Here is a 17,283-nt window from a genome sequence, read left to right as displayed (position 1 = left end):
AAGGCACGGCTACGTGTGGAACCAGTCATGTGATTTACAAGCTAAGCTGCAACCACTGTGCTGCATTCTATGTAGACATGACAACCAACAAGCTGTCTGTCTGCATGAATGTCCACTGACAAACTGTGGCCAAGAAACAAGTGGACCACCCTGTTGCTGAACACACTGCCAAACATGATATCCTTCATTTCAATGACTGCTTCACAGCCTGTGTCATATGGATCCTTCCCACAAACACCAGCTGTTCTGAATTGAGCAGGTGAGAGCTTTCCCTGCAATACATCCTATGTTCCCGTAACCCTCCTGACCTCAACCTTCGTTAGTCACTGTCCTCACCCATCCAGCCACCTCTCTGTTCCTATTCCAGCACTACACAGCCATCATTTCACCACCACACCCACTCTTTTTATTTCTTTTGGTTTCTCTCCTTTTCTGCTCCCCCCCCCCCTCCCTTCCCTCCTCTCCCATGTCATCCATCTAAACTGCAGCACTTTACTGTGTGCCACCCCCACCATACTATCCCTTCCCCTCCCCATCCCAACCTCCTCCTTACCCCCACCCAGTCGACACTCCCATCATGTATTGGTGCTGCTGCTCGCTGGTTTCAATTGCCTGAGACTGCAGTTGTATGTGTGAGCTGCATTTGTGTGAGTGTGTGTGTGTGTGTGTGTTTGTGTGTGTGTGTGTGTGTGTGTGTGTGTGTGTGTCTATTGTTGACAAGGACCTTAATGGCTGAAAGCCGTAATTGTGAAAATATTTTAGTTGTGCCTCTGTGTGACTCAGTATCTCCCATCTCCGCTATATGGTGAGTAGCATTTCCTTCTCTAATATTGTTACATTCCTTCCTGGATTTTCCATTGTTTGATTTAATCTCACTGTTTAAATTACTGTAACATTAACTACTGTCAGGTAACTTTCCTGGTAAATGTTCTAGTTTGCCTACCATCTAAATTGTTCATTCGAATTTTTTGAAACTGAATGGTTAGTTTTGTCACAAAAAAGTCAATTGCATTTAAATTTCAGTTAAAAAGTAAATAAATACATTTGACTCCAAAATGCGGTCTCCATTTGAAATACTTAAAGAAAACGAATGATACAAATTTTGCAAAAAACTTATTACTTGTCTGCCATTCCTATGAAATAATAAAAGAGAAAGGAAATCAGGGCAACAGTAATAAACTAAAAACTTTAAAATTCATTCATGGCCAATAATACAAAGAGAAAGTAGCTGATCTTCTGCCTGTACTTCATTACTTTTTGAGAAAAGCAGTAAACAGTACATTAACTAAGTTTTCTTTTATTTATCTATTTTATTTGATATTTTTAAGTGTATAATGCAAAAGTCTTGGAGTCTTAGCATTTTTCAATCTTTGAATGACGTCTACATTTATTACTGAAAATAAAAGCAACAAAAAACTGAAAATGGGATATTTCAGAAACCAGTCATTTTGATTGGTTTTAATGGTCAGGTTAAAATGGAGATGAACAAAACTGATATGACTGAAAACTGGTTCTTTCAGCAATAACTGCCATCCCTAACTTCCTGTTATACCAATTGTAAGGGTTTTTTCCCCATTCCATTCACATGAGAAGTGTGGGAAAAATGATTGTTAAATCCCTCTGTATGTACTGTAACTAATCTCACCTTCTCTTAATATCCCTGTCAGAACAATATGTTATGGGTTGCAGTATGTTCCTAGAGTCATCATTTAAAGCTAGTTCTTGAAACTTTGTTAGTATACTTTCTCAGAAAAGTTTATGTCTAGCTTCAAGTTTGTGTCAGTTCAGTTCTTTCAACATCTCTGCGACACTCTCCCATGAGTCAAAAAAATCTCTAACCATTTGTGCTTTCCTTCTCTGTATATGTTCAATGTACCCTGTTAGTCTTATTTTCAATGGGTCCCATGCACTTGAGCAATATTCTAGGATGCTTTGCACAAATGATTTGTAAGCAATCTCCTTGGTTGTCTGATTGTATTTCCCTAATGTTCTACCAGTAAACCAAAGTCTACTACTTGCTTTATCCATGACTGTGCCTTGTGATCATTCTGTTTGACATCCCTGCAAAGTGTTATACCCAGCTATTCATGTGAGTTTACCAATTCCAACTGTGACTTTTTGATATTTTAGTCATAGGATAGTACATTTTTTTTCATATTGTGGAGTGCACACTTCTACATTTCTGAATATTTAAAGCAAGACTTCACACAACTTTAAGATCTTATGAAGATCTGACTCAGTACTTGTGCAGCTTCTTTCAGACTTCATTGCAAATAACTGCGCCATCTGCAAAAAGTGTAAGTTTACTATCAAAATTGTCTGAAAGGTCATTAATGTACAACATCAGCAGCAAGGGATTCACACACTTCCCTGGAGTACATCTGAAGTTACGTCTATATCTGTCAATGGCTCTCCATCCAAGATAACTTGCTGTGTCCTCCCTACTGAAAAATCCTCAATCCCTGTATTCAGCAAAAATAGGTTTCTATCAGGGAACAGATGATTTTTGTTTTGTTTTAAATTACATCACAAAATAAATAATGTTTACAGTGGACACACAAATATTTTACAAAATACAAATCAGTGCTGAATGAAAGTTCCACAAAGAGCTCATACGGAACTTGACCTTTACAATCAGAAGCGAGTTACTGAGAACAAAGAAATAAATTGAAAAGTTGCATAACTGAGAACGAAAATCTGGAAAGATCTAGGAAGAAACAGGATTTCCACAACATGATTGATATACGGGACAGTGATTCACAGTTAGTTATTCATGACCACTCCTACATGAATAAGATGAAAGACGGAAATGAAAACACACAAAAAGAATATCAAACAGAAGGGCTGAAATAAGTCAATAAAACACACACACACGTATATAAGAATGCTTCATGAGGATAGGTCAGGTGGCCGGCCAGGGCCTTGATGAAGAAACTATCCTGGCATTTGCCTGAAATGATTTACAAAAACCATAAGAAATCTAAATCAGGATGGCTGGACAGAGGTAGTCCATTCTCCCAGTAAAAGGAAGAAAAGGAAAAGAGGGAAATGAAAGAGAATAAGTGGGCACATGTTTAGAAATAAACTCAACAGCAAGGAAAAACTTTACAGATTGGAACATTATAAAGATATAGGACATGGGGAGAATTATGTGAAGAGAAATTGGATTTATGTTCTGTCCTTTAGTTTCAGAGTCTCTTGATACTTTACTCTCAGTAATTTATGTCTCTTCAATTAGATACTGTTTCAGATTTCCCATATTTCTCACCGTTAATCTCAAAATGAAACCTTCACTCTTGACATTTAAAATGCAAGCGTATTTGTCACCTTTGAAGTGCCTAAGATTGCAGGAAGTGTGGCATTTTTTGCCATTCAGTGTAATTTTTGTATGGTAAAATTACAGATTGTGGTAGTTGACACTGACATCAGTTGAGAGTAAAAGATCACAAATCATCCAAAATACAGGGTGTTTGAGAAAAAACTCCCTAGTTTTAACAAGTCCTAGAATCTGTACAAAGTGACATACACAATCCCAGTTTGTGGTTTTTGATTCATCAACTCTCCAAGTTTGGCTCCCCTGTGTTTGGCAGGTCTGCTTGAACTTGAGACAGCATCAGTGCTATCTTCTTCTTTTGTTCCCTCAGTTCAGTCGAGGCCGTGCAGTGCAGTGCAGAGCAACTCAGCAACAATGTGTGTTCCACAACAGAAAGCACAGTCTGTTTTTGGCTTGAGAAAACTGAGTCAGTTATAATAGTGCAACGTAATTTTCAATGTCAGTATGATGGTGAACCACCTACAGCAAAAAATATCCATCTTTGGCTAAAGTTTTTCCAGGAAAACTGTAGTGCTTTAAAATGGGGACGTTTACTGTGATGTATTGATAGAGTACGTCTTTCCCCAAATGGACAATATTGAGGCAGGAAAGGGGCTTGTGGTTTTCCAACAAGATGGTGCTCCACCTCATTACAGTAACCATATGCGTACTGTCTTGACACTTGCTTTCCAGGAAGGTGGATGGGCAGGGCTGACCCAATACCTTGGCCACCACAAAGCCCAGATTTAACCCCACTGGACTTTTTCTTTTGGGGCCACATAAAAAGTGTTGTGTACAGTGAAAAGATCAGAGACATCAGTCATTTACATCAATCATCACAACGGTTGGGATGGTTATACCTGAAATGTTGGTGAATAAGTGGCGAGGAGTAGAATATCGTCTCAATGTGTGCAGGGCAACAAATGGATCCATCACTGAAGTCTACTAACATTAAACAAAACTTGAAGGAATTCTCTTTCATGATATATACTCATTGATGTAATTTCTCATTAATTTCCTCATGAAAATTATACTTAAAACTAGGGAATTCTTTTTCAAACACCCTGTGTTTTGAAAACCTATAGAGCTCTCTCTCTCTCTCTCTCTCTCTCTCTCTCTCTCTCTCTCTCTCTCTCTCTCTCCTTTTTCTCTTTCCTTCTTGAGATCACAACATGGACAAGTATCTTCAAGTTTCAAGCATACAGGCGAAGAAAGGAACATTTAAGTTATAATCTTCTGTCGACACTAAGCATGTTACAAATAAGGAATTATGTCAGTTAGCCAAAAATGAGAAAGGAAGTTGATCATGTCCTTGTACAACTAACTTTTCCCACATTCAACTTATGCTCATTAGGAAATCTATAGAAAACTTAAATAATGATGATCAATTTAGAGTCTGAAGCAAGCTCTTTCTGAAGAATGAGCCAAATGCCTTAAACAACTGCATGAGCCTACTCTGTGGGTGTGTACTGTTTACAGCTTGAGATGTGTATGAGAACAGTTAGAGAGAATGAGTTGTCAAGTATAATGGCCTAACAATGAGAAAGGACACATACTATCTGAGGAAGGAAATTTTAAGAATCACAATTTTCATGACAGGAAGATCAAAAAATTATATAAAAGAGGAATTACTAATCGATGATGAAAGTGTCTACTACAGTTTTCAGATATCATGAAGTCTTGTACAAAAGTTCTTTCTTTGACAGGCTCTTTGCACTATTTCCTATCTTATCTGCAGCTTCTGTTACTTAGCATATTAGTTAATGCTTTTTATATAATATATTGCAAAGCACAAAATAAGGTTTGGTATTTTCCTACATGGTTCAAATATCATGGTTGTCAATATTTATGTGTCATTAATAATTTGAATCAATGTCAATGTTTGTTTTAGGTTTGTTTTTAGGAGAAAGTGTAGCACTGACAGGTTGGAAATTTCTGGCAGCTTTGTAGTAAAAAGTTAAGAAGAAAAATCTGAGTTCAGAATAAAGTGTTACTGTGAGATGAAGCAGGGGAACTGCTTGAAGCATAAACAGAAAAGTACCCAGGGGCTTCACGATGCAGGCCTTGCAGGTTCTCCCAGCGATCGACCTCCAGACAGGCTGCAGTCAGACGTCTACTCGCCAGCACCTGACGTGTCTGCCACCCCTGTGACATATGCATGGTTTCATTCTCTGTTCTGCAATCATGATCCATTTATTTTTGGCTTGAAGCTCGAAAATTTAGTGTTCTAGAAGCCCAAATATATCTTCAAGATGTAAAATCATGTATAATGGAGATAGTGGAAACATCAAAAACAACCCAAACTGAAAAATAGTATTTATTCAGGAACATACACAATCACCGACTGAATGACATATGTTCAATTTCTTTTCATGATAAGAAGCTACAAGACAAACCTGGAATCAAAACTAGAAGTTGAAAACATGAGTGAATCCTAAGGGAAAGTCTAAATGGTTGTGACTTCTCAAAAGGCCATGAGTTTTAAGGGAAGTGGCAGGAAAACTACTGACAAACGTCACAGAGAATATTGGCACTTCTGCATATTATTGTTTTATGCTGTTGTCACAGAATGGTCAGTGTACTGAATGAATAAAATAAATAATTTTAAAAATCTCACAAAAAACAGCTATAGAGAGTTCAAGAAGTTTTCACAATTGTGGACAACCATGTATTCATTCTCAAACACTCATTTGTTCATCTCTCATTACAGTGGGTCACTTCTGAAGTGAAGCATTTAGTCCGCTATGGTCAAATACTCCATGTAAAACTCAATATGAGCTACAGTCTACTTCACAAATGATGAACAGCTGTCTTATAATTTCTGTTTTCTCTATGACTGGAATGTTTATTACCATACCATAACTATGATTGAACTATGGTTGAATAAAATCTGCTTTCAGTCATAAAATATGTATTATTACATCATGTGTTTCAAATGTAGTATGGTTGAAAGTATGGTTGAATAAAATCTGCCTTCAGTCATAAAATATGTATTATTGCATCATGTGTTTCAAATGTAGTAGATATTTTCAGGTTCCTTTCCAGTTCTTACACTACTTTTCGTCATTCCTGTACTGCAAATATTTACAGTACACATTTGTGTATTTTCTCTCACACAAAATCTACAATTAAAACATATACCAGTAGTTGTTTTGATTGTTGTCCTTTTTGATTAGTGGTGGCACTTTAAGGAAATATCTGCAATATACTTTATTCCAATATTAGCCATTAACAAAGAAGAAAACAAAATCCTAAATCCATTAATAGTAAGTGGTGTGCAACTAAAACTGCATTGAAGGCTCACTGTAAATGTTTGCAATTCTTATTCATTCTTTCTTCCTTATTGGACTAGGTATAAATTGCTTCTAGGGAATATACTCCCTTTTTTTTTTTTTTTTTTTTTTTTTGGAATGAAGAGATCTTGGTCCACTACCTATTTCATGTTTCTTTCTATAAGCATTATTATTCTAGTTACAAACATACAATCATGAGAGATCAGGCTAATAATTCACAGATTATCAATTCATGTTTTCTTTGATAGTGCTGTTATATGCATTTACTGAGAGTCATATCATAGGCTGCATTTTCTGTTTCATAACCTTTAAACAACAAATTAAGTAATGTTTTCATTCCTGTACCACCTATTGGTTTTAATAATTGCGTCGAAACAGTATCACAGGAACCTTATATCAATTTTTTTTACTGATGGCATTAATGAGGATGAATATGTTTCTGTAAAAAATGCTGGGCTGTTAAGGTACCTTAAGATAATCGTTTACTCATAATATAAACTGTCATATGTCATAAGCTCTTCATCTCAGAGGCGAGAAATGGGAAAAAAGAAAAACTTTACCAATGGAGAGACTCCAACACTCCAATGGACCTTAAAAGACTTGAGGGTGCAAATGGATATACACAAAACATATTTTAAAACCTCCAGTATGCCCGTATTAAGAGATTATAGCCTCCACAGAAAGATTAATTTCAATGACAAGAGAGAGAGAGAGCACAAAGTTAGAGTGGGCAGTTCTGTATAATATGATACCACCTCTTCCTCTTCCTCTTGCAACCATTATGCAAGAAGTCACTGTTCATGTCCCTGTAACAAATCCAGTAACTATATGTTATAGCTATATTCCCACCCATGAACCACAGACCTTGCCGTCAGTGGGATGGCTTGCGTGCCTCAGCAGTACAGATTGCCATATCATAGGTGCATCCACAATGGAAGGGTTTCTGTTGAGAGGCCAGACAAATATGTGGTTCCTGAAGAGAGGGAGTAGCGTTTTCAGTAGCTACAGAGGCAACAATCTGCATGACTGACTGACCTGGCCTTGTAACATAATCCAAAATGGCCTTGCTGTGCTGGTATCATGAACAGCTAAAAGCGAGGGGAAACTATAGTTGAAATTCCTCCCGAGGACATGCAGCTCTAGTGTATGGTTAAATGTTCTGGAGGTAAAATAGTTCCCCATTTGGATCTCTGGGTGGGGACTACTCAGAAGAAATTCATTATTGGGAGAAAAAAACTGTCATTCTGTGGATAAGAGCATGGAATTTAGATGCCTTAATCAGACAGGTAGGTTAGGTTACAAATTTTGAAAGGAGAAATGAATAGGCTGAAGTTAGATATAGTGGGAATTATTGAAGTTTGACGGCAGGAGGAACAGGTCTTCTGGTCAGATGCATACAGGGTTATAAATACAAATTCAAATAGGGAGAATTCAGAAGTAGGTTTAACAATGAATAAGAAAATAGAAATGCAGGTAAACTACCATGGACAGTATAGTTAATGCATTATCATAGCCAAGGTAGACACAAAGCCCACAACTCCCACACTAGTACAAGTTTATATGCCAACTAGCTCCGCAGATGATGAAGAGGTTGAAGAAATGTATGATGAGTTAAAAATTTATTGATATAGTTAAAGGAGATGAAAATTTAATTGTGATGAGGGAATGGAATTCAATAATAGGAAAAGGAAGAAAAGAAAAAAATAGTAGGTGAATTGACTGGGGGAAAGGAATGACAGAGGAAGATGTCTGGTAGCTGCATGGAACATAATTTAATCATCACTAACACTTGGTTCCAGAATCACAAAGGAAGGCTTATACATGGAAGAGACCTGGAGACAATGGAAGGTTTCAGATTAATTATACAGTGGTGATGTGCAGATTTAGAAACCAGATTTTAAATTGTAATGCATTTCCAAGGGCAAATGCGGGCTCTGACTACAATTTACTGGTTATGAACAGTAGATTAAAACAAGAAACTGCAAAAAGATAGGAAATTAAGGCGGTGGGACCTGGATAAGTTGAAAGAATCAGAGGTTGTTAAGGGTTTCAGAGGGATCATCAAGCAATGCGTGATTAGAACAAGTGAAATGAATACAGTAGAAGACAAATAGGTAGCTTTAAGAGATGAAGTAGTGAAGGAAACAGAGGATCAAATCAGTATAGAGACAAGGCCCAGTAAAAATCCTCAGATAATACAAGAGATATTGAATTTAACTGATGAAAGGAGAAAATTTAAAAATGCAGCAAATGAAGCAGATCAAACGGAATAAAAACGTTTAAAAAATTAGAGAGACAGGAAGCGCAAAATGGCTAAGCAGGAATTGCTAGAGCACAAATGTAAGGATTTAGAAGTATGTTTCACTAGGGGAAAGACACATATCAACCTCAGGAAAATTAAAGATACTTTTGGAGAAAAGAGAACTATCTGTATGAAAGCTGGAAGGTGGGAGTACATAGAGGGTCTGTACAATAGAGAACTTCAAGGCAATATTATAGAAAGGCAAGTGGATGTAGACAAAAATGGGATGGGAAATATGATACTGCAAGAATAACCAGGCAGATCTCTGAAACATCTAAGTCAAAACAAGGCCCTGAGAGTAGATAATATTCTGTCAGAATTACTGATAGCCTTGGGAGAGCCAGCCATGACAAAACTCTTCCATCTGCTGTGCAAGATGTATGAGACAGGCAAAATACCCTCAGACTTCAAGAAAAACATAGTAATTCTAATTCCAGCAGTTGCTGCCAGATGTGAATATTACCAGACTATCAGTTTAATAAGTCATGGTTGCAAAATGCTTACACAAATTCTTTATAGAAGAATGGAAAAACTGGTAGAAGTCAACCTCAGGGAAAATCAGTTTGGATTCCAGAGAAATTTAGGAACGTGTGAGGCAATACTGACCCTATGACTTATCTTGAGAGATAAGTTAAGAAAAGGCAAGCCTTGGTTTAAAGAATTTGTAGAATTAGAGAAAGCTTTTGACAGTGTTGACTGGAATACTCCCTCTGAAATTCTGAGGGTAGAAGGGGTAAAATACAGGGAGTGAAGGGTTATTTACAACTTCTAAGGAAACCAGACGGCAGTAGGCAGAGTCAAGGGGCATGAAAGGGAAGCAGTGGCTGAGAAAGGAGTGAGACAGGGTTGTAGTCAGTCCCTGGTGTTATTCAATCTGTACATTGAACAAGCAGTAAAGGAAACAAAAGAAAAATGTGGATTAGGAATTAAAGTCCTAGGAGAAGAAATAGAAACTTTGAGGTTTGCCAATGACATTGTACTTCTGTCGGACACAACAAAAAACTTGGAAGAACAGTTGAATAGAATAGGCAGTGTCTTGAAAGGAGGATATAAGATGAACATCAACTAAAGCAAAACAAGTGTAATGGAATGTAGTTGAATTAAATCAGCTGATGCTAAGGGAATTAGATTAGGAAGAGACTCTTAAAGTAGTAAAAAGGTTTTACTATTTGTGCAGCAAAATAACCGATGATGGCTGAAGTAAAGAGATGTAAAATGTAGACTGACAATGGCAAGCAAAGCATTTCTAAAGAAGAGATATTTGTTAACATCAAATATAGATTTAAGTATTAGGAACTCTTTTCTGAAGATACTTGTCTGGAGTGTTGCCACGTATAGAAATGAAACATGGACAATAGACAGTTTAGACAAAAAGAGAACAGAAGATTTTGAAATGTGGTGCTACAGAAGAATGTTGAAGATTAGATGGGCCGATCATGTAACTAATGAGGAGGTACTGAATAGAATTGGGGAGACAAGAAATTTGGGGCACAACTTGACAAAAAAAAAAGGATCAGCTGACAGGACACATTTTGATACATCAATGGATAACCAATTTAGTATTGGAGGGAAGAGTGGTGGTGGGGGGGGGGGGGGGCACAAAATCAAACCAGTCTTTGAACAGAACACCACAACAACAACAACAACAAATGTTCACTGCACAGATCTTGTTCATTTATTCTTTCTGGCAACATTAACACAAATAATATGCTATAGATAGAAAAGAACAAAGTGAAATTTGTAATTGATGGCAACATTTGTTTGTAGAAGTGTCAGGAAAGTTGGCATTTTTTCCTGTTCCTGTGTAAAAAAATAAATAAATAAATAAATAAATGTATATCAGGGGCTAGGAGTTTGTTAATATCGGTACCTGATAGTTATCAAAGGCTGTAATTGGATTTCAACTTATTTTTCTCAATGCTGAGAATTCTGTACGTGTAATCTGAAAATTACAGTTGATTTCCCATGTAAAGAACTGTGCTCCAGATACAGTGCCAAAAAAAAAAAAAAAAAAAAAAAAACACCCTATTTTCAATTATCTCCGTTCCAGTAACAGTTTGTCATCAACACGAAATATTCCTACAATTTTGCATAATTTATGATACAAAAATTATGTGTTTTGATCCCTTTACCAAGGTGCATCAATTAAACTATGTATTTTTGTACCACAAAAGCATATGTATGAATTACCAAATATGGCACCTTAGTTGTGAAAAAATGTAAATGAACATGGTATCTGATCATATACTTCTTAAACTAGGCCCTGGTCCATGTAACGCATCACACTGTCATCACAAATATTATTTACAAAATACTATAAATAATATTGATTAAATATTATATGAACATGTGGTGTCTGTTCTTTCAGACATGTCCAAAAGAACAGACACCATGCATTCATGTAACTGATTCATGTTGATGGGCAATGAATCCACCACCTTCAGTGTGGGAATTGCAAAGTAGCGAACGAGGTGGACATGGACGAGGTCTGTGGATACCTGGTCCTTGGTGGGAATGTGGATCGGTTGGGAGGCATGTGAAGATAGTCCACACAACTGCAACAAACAGTGTGGTTAATGCAACTGACTAGCAAGTGGGAAGGCTCGGATCCCAGTCAGGTACACATTTTCACCTATTGTTGCTGATTCTGCATAAAACCCTGATGCAGCTAACATCAATAGCTCCTTATCTTCCTCTCACCCCTTCTACCTTCAATGTACGTCAAGATTATATATTGACAACCACCAGAAAAACATTTGCATGACATTATGTGTCGTGTGGACAGATTGGCTGAAACAGGCAAAACAAGTAGGTGCCATGTTGATTTATGTGTCTGTGAAGTTTAATTGCCATATTTGCTGATTTTAGTACTTATAATTGCATTCTACAAAAATTTAGAGTTGAAGTGATGCACTGCATTAACGAACTCCACAAATCGCTTCATTTTTGGAACAATTTATTGTGTAAAAATGTGACAAATCTACTGTCACCAGATACAACCACTATCTATATTTCAAGTTAAAAGTGAAGACTGCTTCATTATTGTGGGCAAATGAACTTTTGGTGATTAAACCAGCAAAATATTGAGAAATGTGATAGGCCAAATCCTTCAGGCAGAGATGAAGGAAACACTGAAACACAGTGCCTTGCACCTTCAAATTAGGCTAACAACTATGATTACCAGATATCCATGTATTAAGTCTGTGTACACAGCTTTAGCTTATTCCAATGATAGTATAACAACAAACTTTATTAATGCTGACATGGCAAAGAGTCTGTTTTGAGTATCTGGAATGGTAAGCCTCAGTTGCATATAGTCTAAATGGACACCAATCCCTTCATGATTTAGTGGAAAAGCAACTTTCCATGCCAGCAAGATATGATAACATTGTTAAATGCCTTGCGCTGTGCTGATGATAGTTTGTCTTCCTTGTTCTAACTGAGACTCCTGGCAGCTGTTTTCACACTACGAAACATGTTGATGGATCAGTGGTCTAACATCTCAGATGATAACTCTGAAGTAATGACAATGGTTTCTGTTAAAAAGCTTTCACTAGTAACACAGTTCATTTTTTCTGTCTCAACATATGACTCGAAATGATTACCTATTGTTCCAACTGACTTTTTTCTTGTTAAGAATGATAACTCAGAATTTTTGTGTTCAAGTCAATTCTCATGATGAGATAAAATATTAGAAATACTTTTCCAATCTGCAATATCATTAGTAGCAATCACAGCCTTACCTGTGAACAATTTACATAATGCACAAAAAACAGCAGCTGTGCTACAGGAGTATACTAGAAAATCATGCAAAGTTGATTCACCATTTAAAAGTTTACAGTAAAATATATTTTTCTTCAAATATCTGGTTTTATGACCTATTGATCATCTTGAATTAGAAAAATGACTGTTACAATTTTGATTAACGCCACATTGTACGAGGGGCATTTCAAAAGTCCATGCACAGTCCAAGAGATGACACCACCAGTGCGTATTGAGGTCATGTTTAGTTAGTAGCATCTTTGGAAAGAATGCACACCATGTTTCAGCCATATTAGTCTATTTCTTTGTGTTTGGCATTCGTGTGAATCAAGGAAGACGAGTGATTGTCAAAAAATGGACAAAAAAGAATTTCGTGTGGTGATTAAACATTACTTTATGAAAGGCAAAACGCCTCAGGAGACTAAAGAGAAGCTTGACAAACATTACGGTGACTCTGTACCTTCAATTAGAACAGTTTATAAGTGGTTTCAAAATTTTCGTAGTGGCCATATGGGCACAAGTGATGCTGAATGTTCTGGACGCCCTGTGGAGGTTACGACTCCAGAAATCATGATAAAATGCATGATATGGTGATGGGTGACAGAAGAGTTAAGGTGCATGAGATTGCTAGTGCTGGGGGCATCTCAAATGAATGGGTACATAATAATTTGCATTAACATTTTGACATGAGAAAGCTACCCACAAGATGGGTTCCACGATTGCTCATGCTTGACCAAAAATGGAATCGTGTGAAGTGTTGCAAGGATGGTTTACAGATGTTCAGGAAGAATCTGCAGGACTTTAAGCGTTGTTTCATCACTGTGGATGAAACATGGTTATATTACTATACTCCTGAGACCAAACAACAATCTAAACAATGGGTTACTAAGGGAGAATCTGCACCAAAAAAGGCGAAGACAATTCCTTCCACTGGAAAGGTGGTAGCAACTGTCTTTTGGGATTCGCAAGGGATAATCCTCATTGACTATATAGAAAAAAATAAAACTATTACAGATGCATATTATTCATTGTTATTGGAATGTTTGACAACCGAAATGACTGGCAGGACAAAGATTTTATTCAAACGAGGAGGTGATTACAGCAACTAATTGCTATTTTGCAGGCTTGGACAGTTCCTATTATTCAGAAGGGATCAAAAAATTAGAACAGCGTTGGACGAAGTGTATAAGTCTAAAAGGAGACTAAGTCAAAAAATAAAAAAGGTTTACCCCAAACATGTAAGTAGTTTTTATTTTTGCACAGACTTTACAAACGCCCCTTGATTGAGAATGTTGATTGTTGATTCATTGACACATCATTCCGCAGGATCATCACTAATGAGGTTATTTCTTTTTTGTAATGTCTGACTCGACACTTAGTCTTTTGTGAAACTCAAACTCAGAAACAATTTGCTTTTCTTCATTTTTAACTTTTGTTTCGTCTGTATTTACTTGTTTTACAACAGCTGCAGTGCCAGAAATATCATCCGTACTATTGGTACTTGAACTCATAGTCGAACCAGTAACATTTTTTGCAAAAAATTTATCTACTCTGCCAAGCGTTTTTAGAACATTACCCTCTCGTTCTCTCCTTTCCTTAGATAATTTCCAAAATGCCACCACACTTAATTTTACACATTTCCTTTTTCCACTGCTATTCCTGTTAAGGCACTTACAAAATTGTCAACCAACAGTCAAAACAAAAGAAAAAAAGTTGTAAAAGGAAAGAAAGAAAGGAAGACGTTATCCAGTTCCAATTGTACTGCACTGCACATGAGCAGAAAGCTTTTTACTTTAAACATGGCACACGAGCACAAAGATTTTTCCTTTAAACACGGAGCAATGAAATGACCAATTCGGATTACTCGACACAACTCTGCTATGATAGAACAAAATGCAAAATATTTTAATTTCATTGTTGCCTGTTTCTCTGTTGTCAGTGAACAGTAGAAGTACACCTGACGGCTGGAATTCATCTCATAAAGAAAATGGGACAGTCCATTTTTTGGCTTCTGTTTCCTGCGTCGCCGAAATTTTAGCTGGGATGCAAATATGTTCTGAATATTCTAAATATGTTCTGAATATTCTTGACCCTGTCTTTCTAATTGAAAAAGCAAATAATTTTTGAAATTTCTTGCAATGAGGTGTGCTGGATCGACTTATTCTTATAACATTTTAGCGGTTTCTGTAGGCAGAGAAGACAGACTAAAAAAGTTTAGTCTTGTTGGCAGATGATGTGGTGTGTTGTCATTTGTGTGAACATGTCTACATGCAAATGCACCTTTTATTCCAACATAAAATAAAAATAACCTTTCCTCAAAGAAAAAAACCTTAGTTAAGAAGTTTAATACAAAATTTGCAATGGCGCGTACTATTCAATTGCACAGAGTGGGAACTTTGACATCATGCAGGTTGCAGCAGAATAAATGCAACAAATGAAAGTTGGTTTCTTCTTCTTTTTTCGCCAAAAAAGTAACTAAGTAAATAAATAAATAAAATTTTTAAACTGTTGTGAAGTGTATTGCACACGTTATTAGATATTCTGCTTGTGTTCTTTTGTATAATCATGTGTTTAAAGATGTAAAACATTCCCAGAATTGACATGTTTTTTAAACGGGTATCATTAAATCAAAGCTCAGATACTGAAGACCACAGAGATTTCACATTAATTACAGTAACGGAGGGTTCACTTGATACTTCCCCGTAATTTCTACAAGAAATTTATGTGGAGGCGGGTTTTACATACTGAGGCCCCCACATGTTACAGTACTTAAGAAACTGCTGATTAGTTTATAACAGCTTTTCAGGGGTCCCGGTACTTTCACGGGGATATTATGGTAGGGTTACGTAGAACCGGCAACATTCTCGGAATAATAAAGTTTCAAACATTGTATTGTACATTGCCGTTCTGACAGCTTACTTCAAAATATTTTGAACAGTCATGAAGACAGAAACCCAATGATAAATTTCCATTCATCATCAAGTAAACCATGTATATTTCCAAGCTCATATTGTCGAATTTTGTTCTTAAGGCTTATTTAAACTAGCAAGTTGTTTAACAATATTAAAAAATTTTGTCGTTTGTAAGTGCAGTTGTTTAAAAACGTAAAAGGTTAAAATGATTAAAGAGCAAAAAAAGCTGCCCCCCTTAAAATGCCACCCCTATGCCTGTGCCTAGTGGGACTATATGTAAATCCACCACTGGTTATAACAGTGAACAAATAAAGAAGTAACTTTATCATAGTCTAAGGGTTGTTTCGAGACTCAGTCTTTCACCCTACAGTGGAACATGGACTTTCATGATACCACCCAAAATATCAAAACTGTGTGCCAGATCTGGACTTCGACTATGACCTGTTCCAAGGAAAGACTTACCAACTGTGCTACATAGGCATGACTACAAGCTTTCTTCAGATTGTGGAACCAGTTTGTTGTAACTTTGTGAAAACTTATGACTAACCTTTTCTCCATGACGAAGGTGTGCTTCCATGGCTGTTATATCAGTGCGTAGACGGAGCATCTGTGACTCAACACGAGCATTTTCACGCTGCAATTCTGTGATCTCTGCTTCTAATGTCACCAAGTCTTCACTGCCAGAACCCACTGCATTGACAGGGCCTTCTATACCTGTGTTAAGAGAGAGCTGTTAGAGTCACAACAATCACAAATAACCAGTTTTTCAAAGTAGCATGTTTAATAAAAGAATAAGTCAATAGCTTACCCACGATCTGAGCAAAGGGGGTGTTGGCAGTTGTAGAGGGGTAAGGAGAAGGCTCATATCAGTTTCAAGAAAAGGCATAGGCATGGAGGAAACAAAGAACAATTTCTTGAAAAATAAAATTCAAAAGTACTGGAAAAATGTGTTTATCAATCACTAAACAAAATAAGGCTATCACTCTGTAATATGTTCTTACACACTATTATTTTGTCAACTGAGAGAGTATAGTTCATATGAGATTTGTTCATAATATTTTGTTGTCAGCCAACTAACATTTAGATGAATGAAAATACAGGGTGTCCATAACTGTAAAAAGAGAACAACTGCTCAGAATGATGCCAAATTTGAATAGCATATTGTTGACACAAGGGGAAAAATTATGGAATAAAAAAAATTTAATCAAAATTTGACCAATAAATGGAGCTTTAAGTATCAGAATATGCACACCAAAAGATGTGCAGCACACAGTTGTTCCTCAGTTTGCATCCGGGATGCCCAATATGTCAGTGTCCATGAAGGATCATGCATCTACATCTATACTCTCCAAACCACCACGAGGTGCATGGTAGAGGGAACTTCATGTCACATTGTACCAGTTATTAGAGTTTCCTCCTGTTCCATTCATATACAACGTGTGAGAAGAATAACTGCTTGAATACCTTGGTGTGTGCAATAAGTATTCTAATCTTATCCTCAAGATCCTTGAGTGAGTGAAGCAGAGGATTGTAGTATATTCCTAGAGTTATCATTTAAAGCTGGTTCTTGAAACTTTGTTAATAAACTTTCTCAGTATAGTTTCTCTTCGTGAGTCTGCCAGTTCAATTTCTCCAGCATCTCTGTGACACCCTCTCATGGATTAAACAAACCTGTAACTATTCATGCTGTCCTTTGCTGTA

At 36.7% G+C, this 17,283-nt stretch overlaps 1 protein-coding gene across 1 annotated transcript in view; it reads right to left on the bottom strand.

The window, feature by feature from the left end:
* Window positions 1-17,283, bottom strand: part of LOC126152714 (mucin-19-like) — a 401,377-nt gene that overhangs the window by 18,685 nt on the left and 365,409 nt on the right. Inside the window, exon 23 of the mRNA XM_049916057.1 lies at window positions 16,130-16,296. Coding sequence (XP_049772014.1) covers window positions 16,130-16,296 — 167 coding nt within the window. The remainder of the gene's footprint in view (window positions 1-16,129; window positions 16,297-17,283) is intronic.

This window comes from Schistocerca cancellata, chromosome 1 (genome assembly GCF_023864275.1).
Source record: "Schistocerca cancellata isolate TAMUIC-IGC-003103 chromosome 1, iqSchCanc2.1, whole genome shotgun sequence".
Lineage (NCBI taxonomy): Eukaryota > Metazoa > Arthropoda > Insecta > Orthoptera > Acrididae > Schistocerca > Schistocerca cancellata.
This window is presented reverse-complemented; position numbering and strand designations above follow the sequence as displayed.